Raw genomic sequence first — 19,714 nt, forward strand, 5'->3', positions numbered from 1 at the left:
TGCTATGCATATAAATCAGCGAAGCCTGATGCAGAAAACAGCAGCATCTGGGAGTGCAGCTTGTAAAGTAATGAGACTGTGATGACGTGCTGGCGTCCGGCTTTGATCACTTCATCTTGTTCAAGAGCTCTGCTGGGGAAACAGAGGTGAGACGCACTGACCTTCCTCCCGCCACTTTGCAGGAGCACAAAAAGACAGGAACAGATCAAGGACTGATCCCCTTCCCTCTTCCCCTCCTTGCCAACACACCCTTTTCAGAATTGACGGTTTCATAGTGGGGAGCCCAGCATAAAGCAGGCTGAGCAAGCTTCTAGCATATGAAGTGTCATGTCTGCACACGTCAACAGTAATTGGCAATTCATTTTTCACCCTAAAAGCAGAAACAGGTGTATGCTACCTTCAGACTCCTGATCATAAACCACACGGAACGTACCTCACACACAGGCAGCTTTGTGGAAATCTATATCCGTGCCGGGGTGGTGGACTTCAGAGTCTCCACAGATGGGTCTGTCTCACAAATAAATAGGTGTTTGTGTAGTCTCAGAAGCACAAGAGAACAAAATGAAGAGCGGATGGCAGCACGTTAAAAAAAAAAAAAAAAAAGAACCTCCACCACACAACAGTAGCCCTTAGCCTTTCTTGTGTTAATACTGCAATTGGCAAATAGCTGACATCTTTGTGCTTGTAAGATCCCTACAAAGCGTGTTTAACATACTGAAAGGGGAGGTTTCAGTCCTTGAAAAGGAGTATAAAGCCAGATGTATCACTGCACAGTATTTCTTGCCAGCCTCATCCAGAAATGGGAGCTGAGGTGACTGGAGAAGGGAGCCAAGAGTGAGCACTCCCCTTAACGAGCACATCTATCAATTTTCAAGGGATGCAGTTGATTACCAGCATTTGGACAAACCCACTCACACAAGGAGTGGGGCAATTTATGTGCTGGCCGGTGCCTGCGAAAGCACATTACATAGCTCAAGGCAGCCATGTGAGCAAGTGGGGGATGCTTGGCGACACTTTCACGTGGGAACGTGTGTGCTTTCATTTCAAAATGTATGAAGGGCCAAGATGCAAGCTTTTACAAGTTTTCAAGCATTGTGCCAGGGCTCACTCAATACATAGTATGAACAAATTGCTGCCTAAGATTATAATATTAAAAAGTACCAGAGTTACTATATAAATGTTTCATGTACAGATCCTGCCATTAAAAATCCTTTTTATATAATATAGCATATATATCACATATGTATAATAGGCAAACGTAATTTAATAAAATATGTGGAATTTTTAAAAAATCAGTACAAATGAGTTTATCCACAAAACAGAAGTAGAGCTACAGATAGAGAAAAAAAACTTATGGTTAATAGGGGGTAAGATGGCGGGGGGGGAGGATGGATAAATGTGAAGATTGGGGATGATATATACACATCACTATATAAAAAATAAATAACTAATTAAGGCACTCAATATGTCAGCAAATTTGGAAAACTCAGCAGTGGCCACAGGACTGGAAAAGGTCAGTTTTCATTCCAAACCCAACGAAAGGCAATGCCAAAGAATGCTCAAACTACCACACAATTGCACTCATCTCACACGCTACTAAAGTAATGCTCAAAATTCTCCAACCAGGCTTTAGCAATACATGAACCACAAACTTCCAGATGTTCAAGCTGGTTTTAGAAAAGGCAGAGGAACCAGAGATCAAATTGCCAACATCCGCTGGATCATCAAAAAAGCCAAGAGAGTTCCAGAAAAACATCTATTTCTGCTTTACTGACTATGCCAAAGCCTTTGACTGTGTGGATCACAATAAACTGTGGAAAATTCTGAAAGAGATGGGAATACCAGACCACCTGACCTGCCTCTTGAGAAACCTATATGCAGGTCAGGAGGCAACAGTTAGAACTGGACATGGAACAACAGACTGGTTCCAAATAGGAAAAGAAGTATGTCAAGGCTGTATATTGTTACCCTGCTTATTTAACTTATATGCAGAGTACATCATGAGAAACACTGGGCTGGAGGAAGCACAAGCTGCAATCAAGATTGTTGGGAGAAATATCAATAACCTCAGATATGCAGATGACACCACCCTTATGGCAGAAAGTGAAGAGGAACTAAAAAGCCTCTTGATGAAAGTGAAAGAGGAGAGTGAAAAAGTTGGCTTAAAGCTCAACATTCAGAAAACTAAGATCATGGCATCTGGTCCCACCACTTCATGGCAAATACATGGGGAAGAGTGGAAACAGTGGCTGACTTTATTTTTTGGGACTCCAAAATCACTGCAGATGGTGATTGCAGCCATGAAATTAAAAGACGCTTACTCCTTGGAAGGAAAGTAATGACCAACCTAGACAGCATCTTAAAAAGCAGAGACATTGCTTTGCCAACAAAGGTCCGTCTAGTCAAGGCTATGGTTTTTCCAGTGGTCATGTATGGATGTGAGAGTTGGACTCTGAAGAAAGCTGAGTCCAGAAGAATTGATGCTTTTGAACTATGGTGTTGGAAAAGACTCTTGAGAGTCCCTTGGACTGCAAGGAGATCCAACCAGTCCATCCTAAAGGAGATCAGTCCTGGGTGTTCATTGGAAGGACTGATGTTGAAGCTGAAACTCCAATACTTTGGCCACCTGATACGAAGAGCTGACTCATTTGAAAAGACCCTGATGCTGGGAAAGATTGAAGGCAGGAGAAGGGGACGACAGAGGATGAGATGGTTGGATGGCATCACCAACTCAATGGACATGAGTTTGGGTAGACTCCAGGAGTTGGTGGTGGACAGGGAGGTCTGGTGTGCTGCGGTTCATGGGGTTGCGAAGAGTTGGACCCGACTGAGCAACTGAAATGAAACTGAAAAGGACCTACTGTATAACACAGGGAATTCTACTCAATACTCTGTAATGGCCTATATGGGAAAAGAATCTGTTAAAAAAATGGACGCATGTTTATGAATAACTGATTCACTTTGCTGTGAACAGAAACACTGTAAATCTACTATACCCAATAACTTTTTTTAAAGTAAAAGAAAATAATAATAATAAGGGGGGAAACTTATTTTTAAGAAAATAAAGCAAGATTTACTCCTATAGATATAGAGATCAAACATACTGAACGAACAGCCCTGACTTTGAGATAAAGTATTCAAATTCTAGTAAGCAAATATGATTATGGCTAAGATTAGAAATCACAAGTTTTTTAAGACTGTGATTAAACATAGGAAACTTCTTTTACCTAGGACAAATTACTGTTAGAAGTAGCATATTTCCAGTATTTTGGACATTTTTTTCCCTAATTAAAATTAGGAAATTTAGGATATTTTAAGAACAATTAACATAAAAAATGCACTGATCTTAGGTGTTCACATTGCAGCAAAAATTGTAAATACACCTGGGTAACTACTACCCAGAAAACAAACATTCTCAGTATCTCAGGAAGTTCACATGGATCTGTTTTCAGTCAAGTCCCCGTCTATCCCCATCAACTACTTGCTGATTTCTATCAGCATAGACCAATCTTTCCTGTTTTTTGAACTTCACATAAATGGAGTCACATAATGGATGATGCCTTGTGTCCGGCTTCTTTTTGCTTAACATGTTCCTGAGATTCATCTATGTTGCTATATGAATTAACAGTTTGCTTTTTTAAAAAACTGCTGAACAGTATTCTACTGTATACCACAACTTTCTTAATCCAGTCCTTCACTGGTGACCATATGAGTGGTTTCTAATTTTTGACAAGTATGAATAAACCTGATATGAACAGATATACAAATCTTTCTGTAGATGTATATTTTCTTTCTCTCTCATACATGCATGCTCGGTTGTGTCTGACTCTTTGTGACCCCATGGACTGTAGCCCATCAGGTTCCTCTGTCCATGCAATTCTTCAGGCAAGAATACTGGAGTGGGTTGTCATTTCCTCCTCCAGGGGATTTTCCTGACCCAGGAATCAAACCCGAGTCTCCAATGTCTCCTGCACTGGCAGGCAGATTCTTTACCACTGAGAGTATTTTCTTCGCTCTTGGGTAAATACCTGGACCTGGAATTTCTAGGTCATGGAGTAAATGAATGTTTAAATTTATAAGAAACTGTCAAGCTTCTTCCAAAGTGACTTTGCTCTTTTATACCCCCTACCAGCAAAGCAGGAAAACTCTGGTTTCTTTACATCCTTTCAGACACTTAGTACTGTCAATCTTTTTGATTTTTACCATTCCAGTGGTTGTAATTTGCAATTCCGTGATAACTAATGGTGTTATTAGCACTTCTCATGTGCTAATTGGCCATTCTTATATCATCCTTTGAAGAGTCTGTTCAAGTCTTTTGCCTATTTTTAGTATTTTCAAAATGGTATCTTAAGATGAGCAGAACATTTGAATGAATAAAGTCCAAATTTATCAATTTTTGTACTTTGTTTGCTTACATTTTAAGAAAAAAATGCAAAGAGCCAAAAACAGGAATCCTTGATAGACTGACACCAAGACAGATGATCTGGACATCATACATTCATATAAACAATAGGAAGGCCCGTTCAAGTATGAGTACCCTGAAAGTTCTGGTTTCAGTGTTAATACTGTGGTTTTACCCTAGATACAGTGAGTAGGCAACCCTAGGTTAATTATCTGGTTGAGAGCAGGAAGGGTTGATAGCACTTGGAATAGGTTTCCCAAACCAGGGACTGATGAAACACAAGTAGATACCACCATATGGCTGAGCCTACACAAATTGCCAGAGACCATCCTGACGGCTATTACTTTTATGCATAGATAACTTCTTTGATGTAATTTTTAACCATACTTAAGGCTCTAGATGGTTAAGCTTTGAAAATCTGACACAAGGAAAGAATTGAAAATCTACCTCCTACAAGTCTTCCTGTACGTGGCCGGTCAGTCAGACAGTAATTAACTCTAATTGGCCCCCCTACAAGCTTCTCTGCTTTCTACCTGTAGCGGAGTGGCACTCAAAAAGCAAAATAACTTTTTCTCAGCTTTGAAAACATCAAAGTAAAATTTTTAAAAAATTATTTCCAACCGGATCCTTTAAAAAGTAAGTGACATCTTTGTCAGGTTTTGGAATTAGGGTGATGGTGGCCTCATAGAATGAGTTTGGAAGTTTACCTTCTTCTGCAATTTTCTGGAAGAGTTTGAGTAAGGTAGGTGTTAGCTCTTCTCTAAATTTTTGGTAGAATTCAGCTGTGAAGCCATCTGGTCCTGGGCTTTTGTTTGCTGGAAGATTTTTGATTACAGTTTCGATTTCCTTGCCTGTGATGGGTCTGTTAAGATCTTCTATTTCTTCCTGGTTCAGTTTTGGAAAGTTATACTTTTCTAAGAATTTGTCCATTTCATCCAAGTTGTCCATTTTATTGGCATAGAGCTGCTGGTAGTAGTCTCTTATGATCCTTTGTATTTCCGTGTTGTCTGTTGTGATCTCTCCATTTTCATTTCTAATTTTGTTAATTTGGTTCTTCTCTCTTTGTTTCTTAATGAATCTTGCTAATGGCTTGTCAATTTTGTTTATTTTTTCAAAAAACCAGCTTTTAGCTTTGTTGATTTTTGCTATGGTCTCTTTAGTTTCTTTTGCATTTATTTCTGCCTTAATTTTTAAGATTTCTTTCCTTCTGCTAACCCTGGGGTTCTTCATTTCTTCCTTCTCTAATTGCTTTAGGTGTAGAGTTAGGTTATTTATTTGGTTTTTTTCTTGTTTCTTGATGTAAGCCTGTAATGCTATGAACCTTCCCCTTAGCACTGCTTTTACAGTGTCCCATAGGTTTTGGGTTGTTGTGTTTTCATTTTCATTCATTTCTATACATATTTTGATTTCTTTTTTGATTTCTTCTATGATTTGTTGGTTATTCAGAAGCGTGTTATTTAGCCTCCATGTGTTTGAATTTTTAACAATTTTTTTCCTGTAATTGAGATCTAATCTTACTGCACTGTGGTCAGAAAAGATGACTGGAATGATTTCAATTTTTTTGAATTTTCCAAGACCAGATTTATGGCCCAGGATGTGATCTATTCTGGAGAAGGTTCCGTGTGCACTTGAGGAAAAGGTGAAGTTGCTTGTTTTGGGGTGAAATGTCCTATAGATATCAATTAGGTCTAGCTGGTCCATTGTGTCATTTAAAGTTTGTGTTTCCTTGTTAATTTTCTGTTTAGTTGATCTATCCATAGTTGTGAGTGGGGTATTAAAGTCTCCCACTATTATTGTGTTACTATTAATTTCCTCTTTCATACTCGTTAGTGTTTGCCGTACATATTGCGGTGCTCCTATGTTGGGTGCATATATATTTATAATTGTTATCTTCTTCTTGGATTGATCCTTTGATCATTATGTAGTGTCCTTCTTTGTCTCTTTTCACAGCTTTTATTTGAAAGTCTATTTTATCTGATATGAGTATTGCACAAGAGGTACCATTACACACCATCAGGATGGTGCTATCCAAAAGTCTACAAGCATAAATGCTGGAGAGGCTGGTGGAGAAGGGAACCCTCTTACACTGTGGTGGATGCAAACTAGTACAGCCACTATGAAAACAGTGTGGAGATTCCTTAAAAAAAACTGGAAATAGAAACTGCCATATGACCCAGGAATACCAACTTCTGGGCATACACACTGAGGAACCAGATCTGAAAGAGACACATGCACCCCAATGTTCATCGCAGCACTGTTTATAATAGCCAGGACATGGAAGCAACCTAGATGCCCATTCAGCAGATGAATGGAAATAAGGAAGCTGTGGTACAATACACCATGGAATTTACTCAGCCGTCAAAAAGAATTCATTTGAACCAGTTCCTAATGAGATGGATGAAGCTGGAGCCCATTATACAGAGTGAAGTAAGCCAGAAAGATAAAGAACATTACAGCATACTAACACATATATATGGAATTTAGAAAGATGGTAACGATAACCCTATATGCAAAACAGAAAAAGAGACACAGAAATACAGAACAGACTTTTGAACTCTGTGGGAGAAGGTGAGGGTGGGATGTTTCAAAAGAACAGCATGTATACTATCTATGGTGAAACAGATCACCAGCCCAGGTGGGATGCATGAGACAAGTGCTCCAGCCTGGTGCACTGGGAAGACCCAGAGGAATCGGGTGGAGAGGGAGATGGGAGGGGGATCGGGATGGGGAATAAGTGTAAATCTATGGCTGATTCATATCAATGTATGACAAAACCCACTGAAATGTTGTGAAGCAATTAGCCTCCAACTAATAAAAAAATTAAATAAAAAAAAAAAAAGTAAGTGAACTCTTGTTGCAATCAGCAAGAAGAAAAAACTTAGTAATCCCAGTTAGAAATACCTTTAGGAAACTATGAGCTGTGTAGTTAATTACTCAAATAAGCAAGGATCAATAATTCTAAAATATCATGGATCTCGGAATATAAAATGTTCTCATTTAAATATTATGATACAAAGAAAGAAACAAGCTATCATTCTGGTAGAATCTTCATTTATCTAACTAATAGTGTGCAATTAATATTTCATATAAGCATGTAGAGTAACACTAGATTCTTAATGGATTGTATTGATTAAAGCAGAAAGTTCAATGCTAATGTTCCTGTAGGGGAAAAACAGAATGATTCGTGATCTCACGCAGAACAAATCATGAATTCAGGAGCTTATGACCACTAACCTAAGGGCTGCAACAAGACTGCTTTTGATAATTTCCATGCAACACATAAGTGGACTGTATTAAAGGAAAAAAGATTCCCGGAGTAACCCAAACAAGCCCCAGTTGCCACTGCTGAGGCCTGGAAGAGAATGCCAGGTCACAGAATGAATGCAGGACGTGGCCAACCTGGTTTCACCGGCTTGTGTCACTGCTTGAGGTTCCTTCACATATACTATTGAAGTGATAAGGGGGTTTCCACCGTGACCCTCTAGACCTTGAGACCTACTGTCCATGTTCATGAAACAGCTGCAGTTTCTGTTCTTTTGTGAAACAGATAATACCATCTTAGGGCTTATACCCTGTCCTGCCTTTGACTCCTATATTCCATCCTCTAGTCCTGTATTCATCAACTTGGCCATCCTGCCCTGTCCCCTTCTGCAGACACTTCTGGGTTGAGTAGAATGCTGTGAGGAATGCTCCAACAGTCTGTCCTGCTTCTCAAGGTGGCTGCACCAGTCTGCATTCCCACCAACAGCATGCATATAGGGGGCGGCGGTATCCCTTTTCTCAGCAATCTCTCCAGAATTTGGTATTTGTGAACATTTTGATGACGGCCATTCTGGCTGGTGTGAGGAAGTGCCTCACGGCAGTGTGGATTTACATTTCTCTGATGGCTGGCCCTGCTGAGCATCTTTTCATGTGCCCGGTAGCCTTCTGGGTGTCTGCTTTGGAGAGGTGTCTGTCTGGGTCTTCTGCCCATCCTGACTGAGTTGAGACTGGAATGAATGAGCTGTCTGTGTGTTTTGGAGATTGAGCCCTTACTGGCTGCATCATTTGCGAGTGTTTTCTCCCAGTCTAAGGGGTGTCTTTCCATTTTGTTTGTGGTTTCCTTTGCTGTGCAGGGCCTTGTGAGTTTGGGTTCCATTTGTCTCTGCTTGCTTCTGCTTCTATTGCCTTGGGACGCTGACCTAGGACGCTGACCTAGGGAAGCGCTGCTAATTTATGCCATGGGCTGTTCTGCCTGCGCTCTCTTCCAGGAGTTTCATGGTGTCCTGTCTTAACAAAAACAACAAACAACCCTGTACTTCTAAATGGGCAATTATAATCAAATGTATGCAAACTAATGCAGGTGGAAACCTAGCTCCCAAGTGGGGCTCGTGTTTCTTGGCATTTAATCTTCTGTTACCTTAGAGAATTAAGCATGTAGCCTAAGGATAGAGCTCCCACTTAAAGGAAGAAGAAGAAAACTAACTAGCTAACTAGACAGATGTGATTAGGAGGGATCCAACCCTAAAGGGGGGGGAAAGGCCTTAATCACCTAGTTTCCGTAGAAATCTAAGCAATTCTACACGCCCATCGTAAGAAATATAGTCAAATATTGGTGTGTTCCAAAGCAGGTCTCACTTTCCTTGGAAGTAGCCTGCTATGCTGGGGAATGTGGGGGAAGAGAATGGTACACATGGCTTCTTGGCTTGAGGTGGCCGGCTCCTCTCCACACATCCTGATGAAGGACAGAAGGGGCTGCCAGACCCACGGCAGGCAGTGTCTTAGATCAAAGTAAAACACTACTTAGGTCCATTTTTTAGATGAGGATCAATAATAACTTTTTTTTTCTTTTTCAACTTTAAAACCTTCTCGGCTTGAATGCCCTAAAGAGAATGGCAGTTAAAATTTATATTTTAGAGATGGAAGACACAAGTCAAAGATGTAACAAATAACCTTTCTGAGGAGTGAGGTGTTCTAGGTAATCAAGACTACATTTCAGCCAAGTGAGTATTTGCTATCAGACAAACTCTAGTGGGAACGTGAAACACTGTGGAAGTTGACAGAGGTAAGCTGATGTTTAAAACGAAAACAACACACAATGCTATACTTCTAACTAGGCAATTACAACCAAGTGTACATACAAGGGGTACAGGTATATTTACTTTTTCTAGAATTTAACCTCTTCAAATGCTAAGTCTCTTACTAAATAATCAAGGCATTCCTTGACTCTAAGGATCGTAGGGAATAAAATGTCACCACTGCAGCTGCTATATTTCCTGCTCACAGCCCTTCAAATTAAAAAAAAAAAGAAAAGAAAAAAAGGAGAGGGGTGAAGGCCCAATACAAATGTGGAATTTAATTAGTTAGTAAAAGCCCCAATCCTTGCCTGAAGCCTTGTTCTTCCTGTAATATTGCATTCTTTTCTTCTTGTGTAAACTTTTCATTATGGAGGAGACATCTTTATAATACAATAACTCTAGTTATATTGTAACTGCTGGTAACATAACTCCTGCCTTGGAAGAGCCAGCATGTTCAAGTAATGTTGTTTTAATACAATTTGTGTTCAGCAGAAACCAAGTTGACTTGGTCATTTAGAATTTGATCAATGTGAATTAGTGTCTTACTGAGATAAACCATTTGATCATTTAGAAATTGATCAATGAGAATCAGAGATAAAACATTTATCATGTACATTTGGTATATCAGAGCCATTCACGCAGCACGAAAGTAGGTTATAAGCAGACATCAATAAGTGTTAGAGACGATGTGCAGCGAAACTGTCAGCTGCAGACACAGATACATGCCTGACAGTATATAATTTTAATCCTTTTGATAAGGCAAGTTTCTCAATGAGGCAGCTGGAATCACTGAAAAATTATAGGAGTTCAACTTTCGAAAAAATGGCAAGAGGCACAGCGATGCTAAACATCTCAAACTTTGGAAATAGGTTTTAATTAAAAGTTTAAGCAGAATGGTAAGCAACATAAATTTACCCGGCAAAACTTTTAGAAGAGCTTTAGAACTATTAATCAGAGTAAACTGTGTACCTGCAGTACAATTAGTTCTATTAATCTAATACTTCCAAACTGAAGTCACATTGACATTCAAGCCCACTGGCTTATGCATCTAACAGAATTATAAATTTGCCAGTCAAAACCTTATTTAATTATTTTACAGCCAATTAAGCAGGATCTTTAAACAGTGTTGCTTAAAACTGTCCATAATCCACACGTGTAATTACAGAGAACACGAGAAACACCTGCTGATATCACTGGCATGTCATCCTCGGCTTCACTAACTCATTCGTAGTGTAGCTATTAAAATCACATATCCCAAAGAGAAACTAAACAGCATGGTCAGAGTGAAACACTAACAAAACCAAGGACATTTTAAAGTGAAAAGAATTTTACATTGATGCAAACGTTTGACTATATAATACTTAAAAAAGCCATTTTATCTCTAAGAGTTTTTGCAAAGCATTCCGCAGATACTCTACAATCACCTAAACTCCTTCCATGGGGCAACTAATCTTTTAATACATTACAAGGATAACCCAGGCTTCTTCCATGAGCCTAAATTTATAGGTCAGGTTTGAACAACTTCGTTCAAGGATAAAAGTGAAAACCCCTGCTAACGCCTGGCACACACAGGAGCATTACCAGCATTCACATCCGACCGCACAGAATCACACTCCTTTACGAGTACTTCATCTTTCAAAGACACCGAAGACAAGTTGAAAAGATACACCTCTAATGAAATCAGTCCAAAAATATTTTCAATAGATCTATGTCACTTGTCATATACGTTTTTATGGAAGGTAGAACTGGCCAGTCCATTATCTAAAGGAAAACATGGGAATGAAAGACCAGTCATCTCTGAAATGCTTCTGTTTGCTATTACATTGTCTTCCCAAGGTTTACACTGCCGTTACGCTATCTCACATTTCTTTGATATTGCTCTACACATTTGTTTCATGTTTGTTTCGAACAACTTGTGCTGTGCAAAAGCTTTTAAGTTTAATTAGGTCCCATTTGTGTATTTTTGCTTTTATTTCCAATATTCTGGGAGGTGGGTCATAGATGATCCTGCTGTGATTTATGTCGGAGAGTGTTTTGCCTGTGTTCTCCTCTAGGAGTTTTATAGTTTCTGTTCTTACATTTAGATCTTTAAGCCATTTTGAGTTTATTTTTGTGTATGGTGTTAGAAAGTGTTCTAGTTTCATTCTTTTAGAAGTGGTTGACCAATTTTCCCAAAACCACTTGTTAAAGAGGTTGTCTTTTCTCCATTGTATATCTTTGCCTCCTTTGTTGAAGATAAGGTGTCCATAGGTTCGTGGATTTATCTCTGGGCTTTCTATTCTGTTCCATTGATCTATATTTCTGTCTTTGTGCCAGTACCATACTGTCTTGATGACTGTGGCTTTGTAGTAGAGTCTGAAGTCAGGCAGGTTGATTCCTCCAGTTCCATTCTTCTTTCTCAAGATTACTTTGGCTATTCGAGGTTTTTTGTATTTCCATACAAATTGTGAAATTATTTGTTCTAGTTCTGTGAAGAATACCGTTGGTAGCTTGATAGGGATTGCACTGAATCTATAGATTGCTTTGGGTAGTATAGTCATTTTGACAATACTGATTCTTCCCATCCATGAACATGGTATATTTCTCCATCTGTTTGTGTCCTCTTTGATTTCTTTCATCAGTGTTTTATAGTTTTCTATATACAGGTCTTCTGTTTCTTTAGGTAGATATACTTCTAAGTATTTTAATCTTTTTGTTGCAATGGTGAATGGTATTCTTTCCTTAATTTTTCTTTCTGTTTTCTCCTTGTTAGTGTATAGGAATGCAAGGGATTTCTGTGTGTTAACTATAAGCAAGGTGAAAAGACAGCCCTTGGAATGGGAGACAATAATAGCAAATGAAGAAACAGACAAAGGATTAATCTCAAAAATATATAAGCAACTCCTGCAGCTCAATTCCAGAAAAATAAATGACCCAATCAAAAAATAGGCCAAAGAACTAAACAGACATTTTTCCAAAGAAGACATACAGATGGCTAACAAACACATGAAAAGATGCTCAACATCACTCATTATCAGAGAAATGCAAATCAAAACCACAATGAGATACCACTACATGCCAGTCAGGATGGCTGCTATCCAAAAGTCTACAAGCAATAAATGCTGGAGAGGGTGTGGAGAAAAGGAACCCTCTTACACTGTTGGTGGGAATGCAAACTAGTACAGCCACTATGGAAAACAGTGTGGAGATTCCTTAAAAAACTGGAAATAGAACTGCCATATGACCCAGCAATACCACTTCTGGGCATACACACTGAGGAAACCAGCATCTGAAAAGACACGTGCACCCCAAGTTCATCGCCACACTGTTTTAATGCCAGGCATGGGAAGACAACCCTAGGATGCCCATCAGCAGATGAATGGATAAGGAAGCTGTGGTACATATACACCATGGAATATTACTCAGCCATTAAAAAGAATTCATTTGAATCAATTCTAATGAGATGGATGAAACTGGAGCCCATTATACAGAGTGAAGTAAGCCAGAAAGATAAAGACCAATACAGTATACTAACACATATATATGGAATTTAGAAAGATGGTAATGATAACCCTATATGCAAAACAGAAAAAGAGACACAGATGTACAGAACAGATTTTGGACTCTGTGGGAGAAGGTGAAGGTGAGATGTTTTGAGAGAACAGCATCGAAACAGTATATTATCCAAGGGTAAACAGATCACGAGCCTTAGGCTGGAGCATGAGACAAGTGCTCGGGGGTGGTCACTTGGGAAAAAGACCCAGAGGATGGGTGGGGAGGGAGGTGGGAGGGGGGATTGGGATGGGAACACATGTAAATCCATGGCTGATTCATGTCAATGTATGGCAAAAACCACTACAATATTGTAAAGTAATTAGCCTCCAACTAATAAAAATAAATGGGGAAAAAAAAAAAACTTGTGTGTTCATAACACTGTGGTAACGTTTCCTCTCTGTAGGTGTGGTACATCGACAACAAGCCACTGAAGGCAACTGGAATCTGATGCTGACCATAACACAGAGCCTTGCAGCGCCGTCTGCACATTCCTTATTCTGTCTGTACATCCTGAGAGCTCTGACACACCGCGGACTGGGCTGTCCTCTCCTAAGAGCTTTACATGCTGTCTCCTGGCTGGACGGTGAACTTCCCATGGCTACGATCTCTCTCTAACACTCTTTTGGGAGTTTTTTGTTTTTTCTAAAAACAAATACAGAAACCTCCACAAGTTCCTACAGTGTGTTTGTTCTTTTGTTATCTTTTAAAAAATTTTCTGGCCCTGCCCTGTGGCATGTGGGATCTTGGTTCTCAGACTACGGGTGGAGACTATACTGCCTACAGTGGAAGTGCAGGGTCTTAGCCACTGGACTGCCAGGGACGTCCCTGGGAGGTTTTAACATCATCTTGATTTTGTCTGGAACTAGATACAGAAATTTCTCCAATGGTGCAGAGTTTTACAACACGAGCTGGATATAACAATAAAATAAATGTAAAAATAAGATATAATAAAAAGAAAATCTAATATTTACTGAGCATCTAACTTTGTGCTAGACCTGTCTGTGCTAATAAGCACTATCAATATAACACTTAATATAATATTTTGCTTAATTACCTATAAGGTAGACTACTGAACATAATTTTCAGTAACAGAACTACAACATGGTATTACAGAAAGAAAACTAACCCAGAACTAACACCGTAATTTGCTCTATTTAACAGATAATAACAAAGGGTGATAAAGGTGGTAAGAAGTGCTTATAATGACCATTTCAGTTGAGCTGAAAAGGTGTACCTTTTGAATAAAAGCTAGGTACAGGTGTGTGTGTATATATATATATATATCAGTGAGTTTACCCAGTGATTTCAGTTTTATAGCTAATTTTAAAGCTTTCTGGGAGGGAAGTTCTTGCATGAAAGTAAACACACATTCTTGATCCCAAATTACTTAAAAAAAAAAAAAAAAATGATAAATAACTTTTAATAACTTTGTGTTTATTAGGGATGCAATTATCTCATCACAGTAGAACTCACTCTCGATTTTTTGGGAAGCTTTGGGTTATTAAAATTCTGTCTTCCACCTGCTCTCCTTCGATGTGCTACTAAGTTTCATGCCGGTAAGACCCACCTGTCTCCTTCATAGGTATACACTGAGAACACAGCTGAGGGCATGTTTCATAGAAGCACTATGAATGAATGATGTGCTAATAAAACAAACGGGGTAGAGCGGGGAGCAGGATTCCATTGGCTCTAAAGTGTTTTCATGGTTTGCTGCCAAACTATAAAGCAAGGGACTGAAGTGTGAGTTAATATTTAAGCATCCCTAAGATAATTCCATTAGCTGTCCTGCAGGATACACCGGAGTAACTGGTGTTCATCACGTGCGGCCTCAAATGCTCTGAGTGTTCTTTATTCTTTCTCTTTACTGTGATTTTGTATGGAGCCCTCCACCCTCATCAGGCGTGTACCAGTACCCTTGAAATTACATTTTACGAAGCTTTCATCTCCTATAATGAAGATGTACCCAAATGAATCCTTCCATCAGATAAAATTAATGAAACCCTCCTCAAAGTCCTCCAGGGTGTGCTGTCTAGGAGGGTCAGCTGAGTTCATCTCCATCAGGCAATGGAAAGGATACAGTACATTGCCTTGCCAAAGACTGAAGGTGTCATGATTATCTGAGATCCCCAAGTTTCTGAGGAGAAACACAATTTCATTGAGGAACCTCTGTGCCTTCAAAGGCGGTAAACATCTCTTATAGCTGAAGCACTATCATGCCCTTGGCTGCTGCTGCTACTGCTAAGTCACTTCAGTTGTGTCTGACTCTGTGCAACCCCATAGACGGAAGCCCACCAGGCTCCCGTCCCTGGGATTCTCCAGGCAAGAACACTGGAGTGGGTTGCCATTTCCTTCTCCAATGCATGAAAGTGAAAAGTGAAAGTGAAGTCACTCAGTTGTGTCCGACCCTCAATGACCCCATGGACCGCAGCCCACCAGGCTCCTCTGTCCATGGGATTTTCCAGGCAAGAGTACTGGAGTGGGGTGCCATTGCCTTCTCAAATTTCCTTGGCATGAAGCTGCAAATCAAAATACCATATTCTAAGAAGTAGAATAGAAGCCTAGCAGGAAGTAGCTGAGAAAAATGACATAAAGAAAACCACTTTCTGAAGAACCAGCTCCTGACATTCCTGAATTTTTGTTTGCACTGGACTTGGCCAAACTGCAAGGTCTAAGGGCAGGGTCCCCAAGACTGTCCTCACTTCTGGTATCAACTGCAAGTTCAAGGAGGTTCCCAAACTACCCTAAGCTTTGAAAATTCAATACAAGGACTCACAGAACTCACTAAAGCTATTAAACTCAGAACTATGGCTCATTATGGGAAATGCTACAGAGAATCAGCCACAGGAAGAGAAACACAGGACAAAGTCTGAGAGGGTTTCAATGCAATGTTCTCACTGTCCACAGGAGGCACAACCCTCCTGGTATCAGTGTATGTGACAAATGCAGTGCAGTATCAACTAGAGATGCTCACCCCATCTCGGCGCCCAAAGTTTCACCGGGGCCTCGTCACATAAGCTGGCCTGGCTGTTCATGAGGCTGACTTCAGTCTTTGGCATTGGGCTGATACCACATGGCCCAGGGGACCCATTATGAATAAGAAGACATTTCTTTCACTTGGGAAATTCCAAGGGTTTAGAGGTTACTCCCAGAAGCTGAGTACAAGGGCCACAGTTTGCTTTGGGAAAGGTTAAACTATCTACTACATCGGATGAGAGTAGAAGCTAATCAAGAACAACATCGTCTAAAGATAAAAGAGGACGACGCTGTTGAGGCTCTGCTTAAAACCAAGTCCACCCTACAGATCCACGCCATCGTGGAGAAGGTCAGTCGTCATGACTTACCTCTATGCTCCATGCAGTCTCTCATTGTGCAGTAGGCCAGTACAGGCCAGACTATATGCTTTCCAGGGCCATGACATGGCAGCTGGGTGTGGCTTCAGAAGAGATATTCTTTTCATCTAAAATCAGACTTGTTTGTGAAATTCAGCTTCCACCAATTTTCTTTCCAACACACTAAGTTCATATTTCTGTTTCTCCTGTATCCCTTCTACCCAAGTGTTTGCTGTGGGCTGAAATGCATCTCCCCCAAAATTTGTATGTTGAAATCCTAATGCCTGGTGCTTCAGAGAGTGAATTGGGACAGAGGATTTTTTAAAGAGGTAAATTGAAATGAAATCATCAGGGTAGACCCTAATCCAATGTGATTTATAAGAGAAGGAGATGAGGACACAGATGGAGAGAGGCAAGACCATGGAAAGAGAGTCACATGTATGCCAAGAAGAAAAGCCTCTGGAGAAACCAACCCTGCTCACACCTTGACCCTGAACTTCCAGCCTCCCCGACTGTGAAAAAATAAACTTCTGTTGTTTAAGCCACTCAGTCTGTGGCAGCCCTAGCAAACCCATACACCAATTAATCACTAATTCATGTCTAATCTCTCAGCGACTTTTGCATCCATCTCTTTTCTTTCACTTGCAGAGACTTCTCATCCGGTATTTCTGGCTTTTTATTTTTCTTTTCCAGCCCTCCAATCAAACCCCACATTAACTGTCAGTTTATTACTACTAAAGGAGCACGGAACTCAGGGTACTCACCTGGCCAAACACCTTGCAATGTGTGTGTAACCTGTGTGTGTGTGTGCTCAATCATGTCTGACTCTTTGTAACCCCACAGGCCAGGCTCCCCTGTCCATGAGATTTCTCAATCAAGAATACTGGAGTGCGTTGCCATTTCCTCCTCCGGGGGATCTTCCTGACCCAGGGACTGAACTTGCGTCTCTTGAATCTCCTGCCTTGGCAGGTGGATGCACTACGGCTGCACCACCTGGAAGACTATGACTTCCGGCTAAATGAAGATCAACTTCTTAGTTCAGCAGGTAATGAAAGCCCCTACTAACCTTTCCACTTTACCTTGCACTAGTCTCTCTGCAACAAACCACTGATCTTAACTAGTTTGTCACCCACCAACTCCTGGGCATGGTTTTCCTTTTGAACACCTTTCCTTCCTGACTACTCGATACTCTTCTTCAAGCCTCAACTAAAATGCCATCTTCTTTATGACCAAACAGATCTTCCTGGTCAGAATGGATCTGCTCTGATTTATCTAAAATTTTACTTATCTGTACAGCTTCAATCTTACAAAGAAGACAGACCCGGGGTGCCAAGTCAAAGGTTCTCAAAGTACAGAGACCAAAGGTTTAAAAAACACTGCTTTACCATTCGTGGGAAAGATAAGAACCTAACTTTAAGAATACATATGGAGAGTGTCTTTGAAAATCAAATCTATCCAATTCCATATCTAAATTCTGAAGATAGCACATTAACCTTTAAGAGTGAGATTTATGGCTCATTTTTAGAAGGTCTTTCCTGTCTGCTCCTAAAGAGATAATTCACTAAGGAAGACTGGAGGGTTTTGTCTATTTAAATATACCTTAAATCATACATTTTCTAAAAAATCTTTTAAATCAACATTAAAATAACACCAATATCCATTACCACACAAATTACACTACGGCAGAAAGTAATAACATTCTACCTTAGGATTTAATCATTTTATCAAATGCTTATAAACACGCCAAGGAAGGAGGTCAGAGCCTAATACAATCTTTTGACTAAACCTGTCACAACACCTTTCTGTACATCATTAATTTGCACGTGTGTGACTAACAGGGGTTACACAACAGAAGTATTTATACACGCACGAAAATTCCGAATGATGTTTTCTTACCTAATGTGAGTACTGACAGCAAAGGGAAAGTGCAGGGCTATGGGTCAGGGACACTCTGATCCATCAATTACAGAACATTCATTTAATCATCCCAAGGATTAATACAGGGAGCAACTTAACATTGCCTTCATAATCAAGGGCAAGGGAAAGATCTGCAATTTAAATGTTTTCAAGGTACACACGAAGAAATGAAAACAGGTTAAATGGGAGAAAGATACCCAAATGTGGACATGCCCATCATTTTATTGTAAGAAAGTGAATGATCTCTGTGTTTCTACTGTTAAAGGCAACAATTTAACATCCCCTTCATAATCAGGGGTATCCTACTAAAATAATATTCCAAATGAAAACACTACCACCATTGCTTTCAAGTTCCCCAGAGTTCATAAAATGGAGCTGCAACACACTTTCATCAGAAGCCTGTCCCTTGCATTGGAATTCCATGATAGCAATATGGGTCCAAACACACTACCAAGTATTCCAGAGGGCTAACATGTTAAAGAGTGGTAAAGGTGTGTTTTCATCTTGTCAGGAAGGGTAAATAATGATAAGACTATTAAAGACTTACTTGAACTTTGCTTCCACCTCCTCAGCAGCTTTCTGGTATTGCTCGGTGGTAACTTTGTAGAACTCTGAGCTCTGTGGATAAAGATTGATAGCAGAGTTTTCACTATTCAAGAGAACAACATGTGTGCAAGACTTAACAATTTCAAAAACTACATGAAATCTTGTGTCTGCCACTCAAGCAGAAGGAAGAAGATTTCTTGCATGGTGACATGAATACTTAAAATACATGTAAGGTTATCTATTTAATAATAATACCACTGTTGGCATACACATTGTAATCACAGACTGAACATTCATCTAAGTCATCAATATTTGATCCTCCTGAAAAAATACCTAATGTAGTTTTGAAAGACTATTTTGATCTCCCATATTTGGAATCCACCACTGCAAGACCAAAGAGCACTTGAGATCAAATATGAAATTCACACACCATATTTTCCTATCATTCCAGTGTTCCACCTAGGATATTAAAGGATCATTTCTTTTTACACTGTCTATTTGTCCTCAAGATGGATTCTTTACAGAGTACAATTTGTTCTATCATCTCCATATAACCACAAGAGCATCAACATTTATAACAAATTAATCAGTAAAAACAAGGGGGCAGATTTAGGTAATTTTTGTTAAAAAATGTTTCCATTATTACATGAATGAACACATAAGCAATATAAATCAAGTTGTAAGGGCCAAGTAATGCCTTTCCTGGGGCAGCAACATTAAAAACGATCCATTCTGACTAGCTACTGTGAAACCTGTCTTACTGCAGGGGGTGGCCTAAATGACCCGATGAGCCTTCAGACTCCATGAAATACCCTGCAAAATGCATTGCAGTACAAAGGAACACAATGCAATGCAGTGGTCCATTGTGTCCCTTCATTCTCTATTCACTCAGGTTTCACATGCATGACTTGGGGTGGTTTATTTTTTAA

The 19,714-nt window shown here is 39.8% G+C and overlaps 1 protein-coding gene across 2 annotated transcripts in view; it reads right to left on the reverse strand.

Moving 5' to 3' along the window:
- The window catches only part of CHCHD3 (coiled-coil-helix-coiled-coil-helix domain containing 3), a 283,851-nt gene that overhangs the window by 42,915 nt on the left and 221,222 nt on the right, over window positions 1-19,714 (reverse strand). For both annotated transcript variants that reach the window (XM_043463744.1, XM_043463743.1), the window contains one exon: window positions 18,787-18,857. In XM_043463744.1, coding sequence (XP_043319679.1) covers window positions 18,787-18,857 — 71 coding nt within the window. The remainder of the gene's footprint in view (window positions 1-18,786; window positions 18,858-19,714) is intronic.

Source organism: Cervus canadensis, chromosome 3 (assembly GCF_019320065.1).
Source record: "Cervus canadensis isolate Bull #8, Minnesota chromosome 3, ASM1932006v1, whole genome shotgun sequence".
In the NCBI taxonomy this organism is placed as follows: Eukaryota; Metazoa; Chordata; class Mammalia; order Artiodactyla; family Cervidae; genus Cervus; species Cervus canadensis.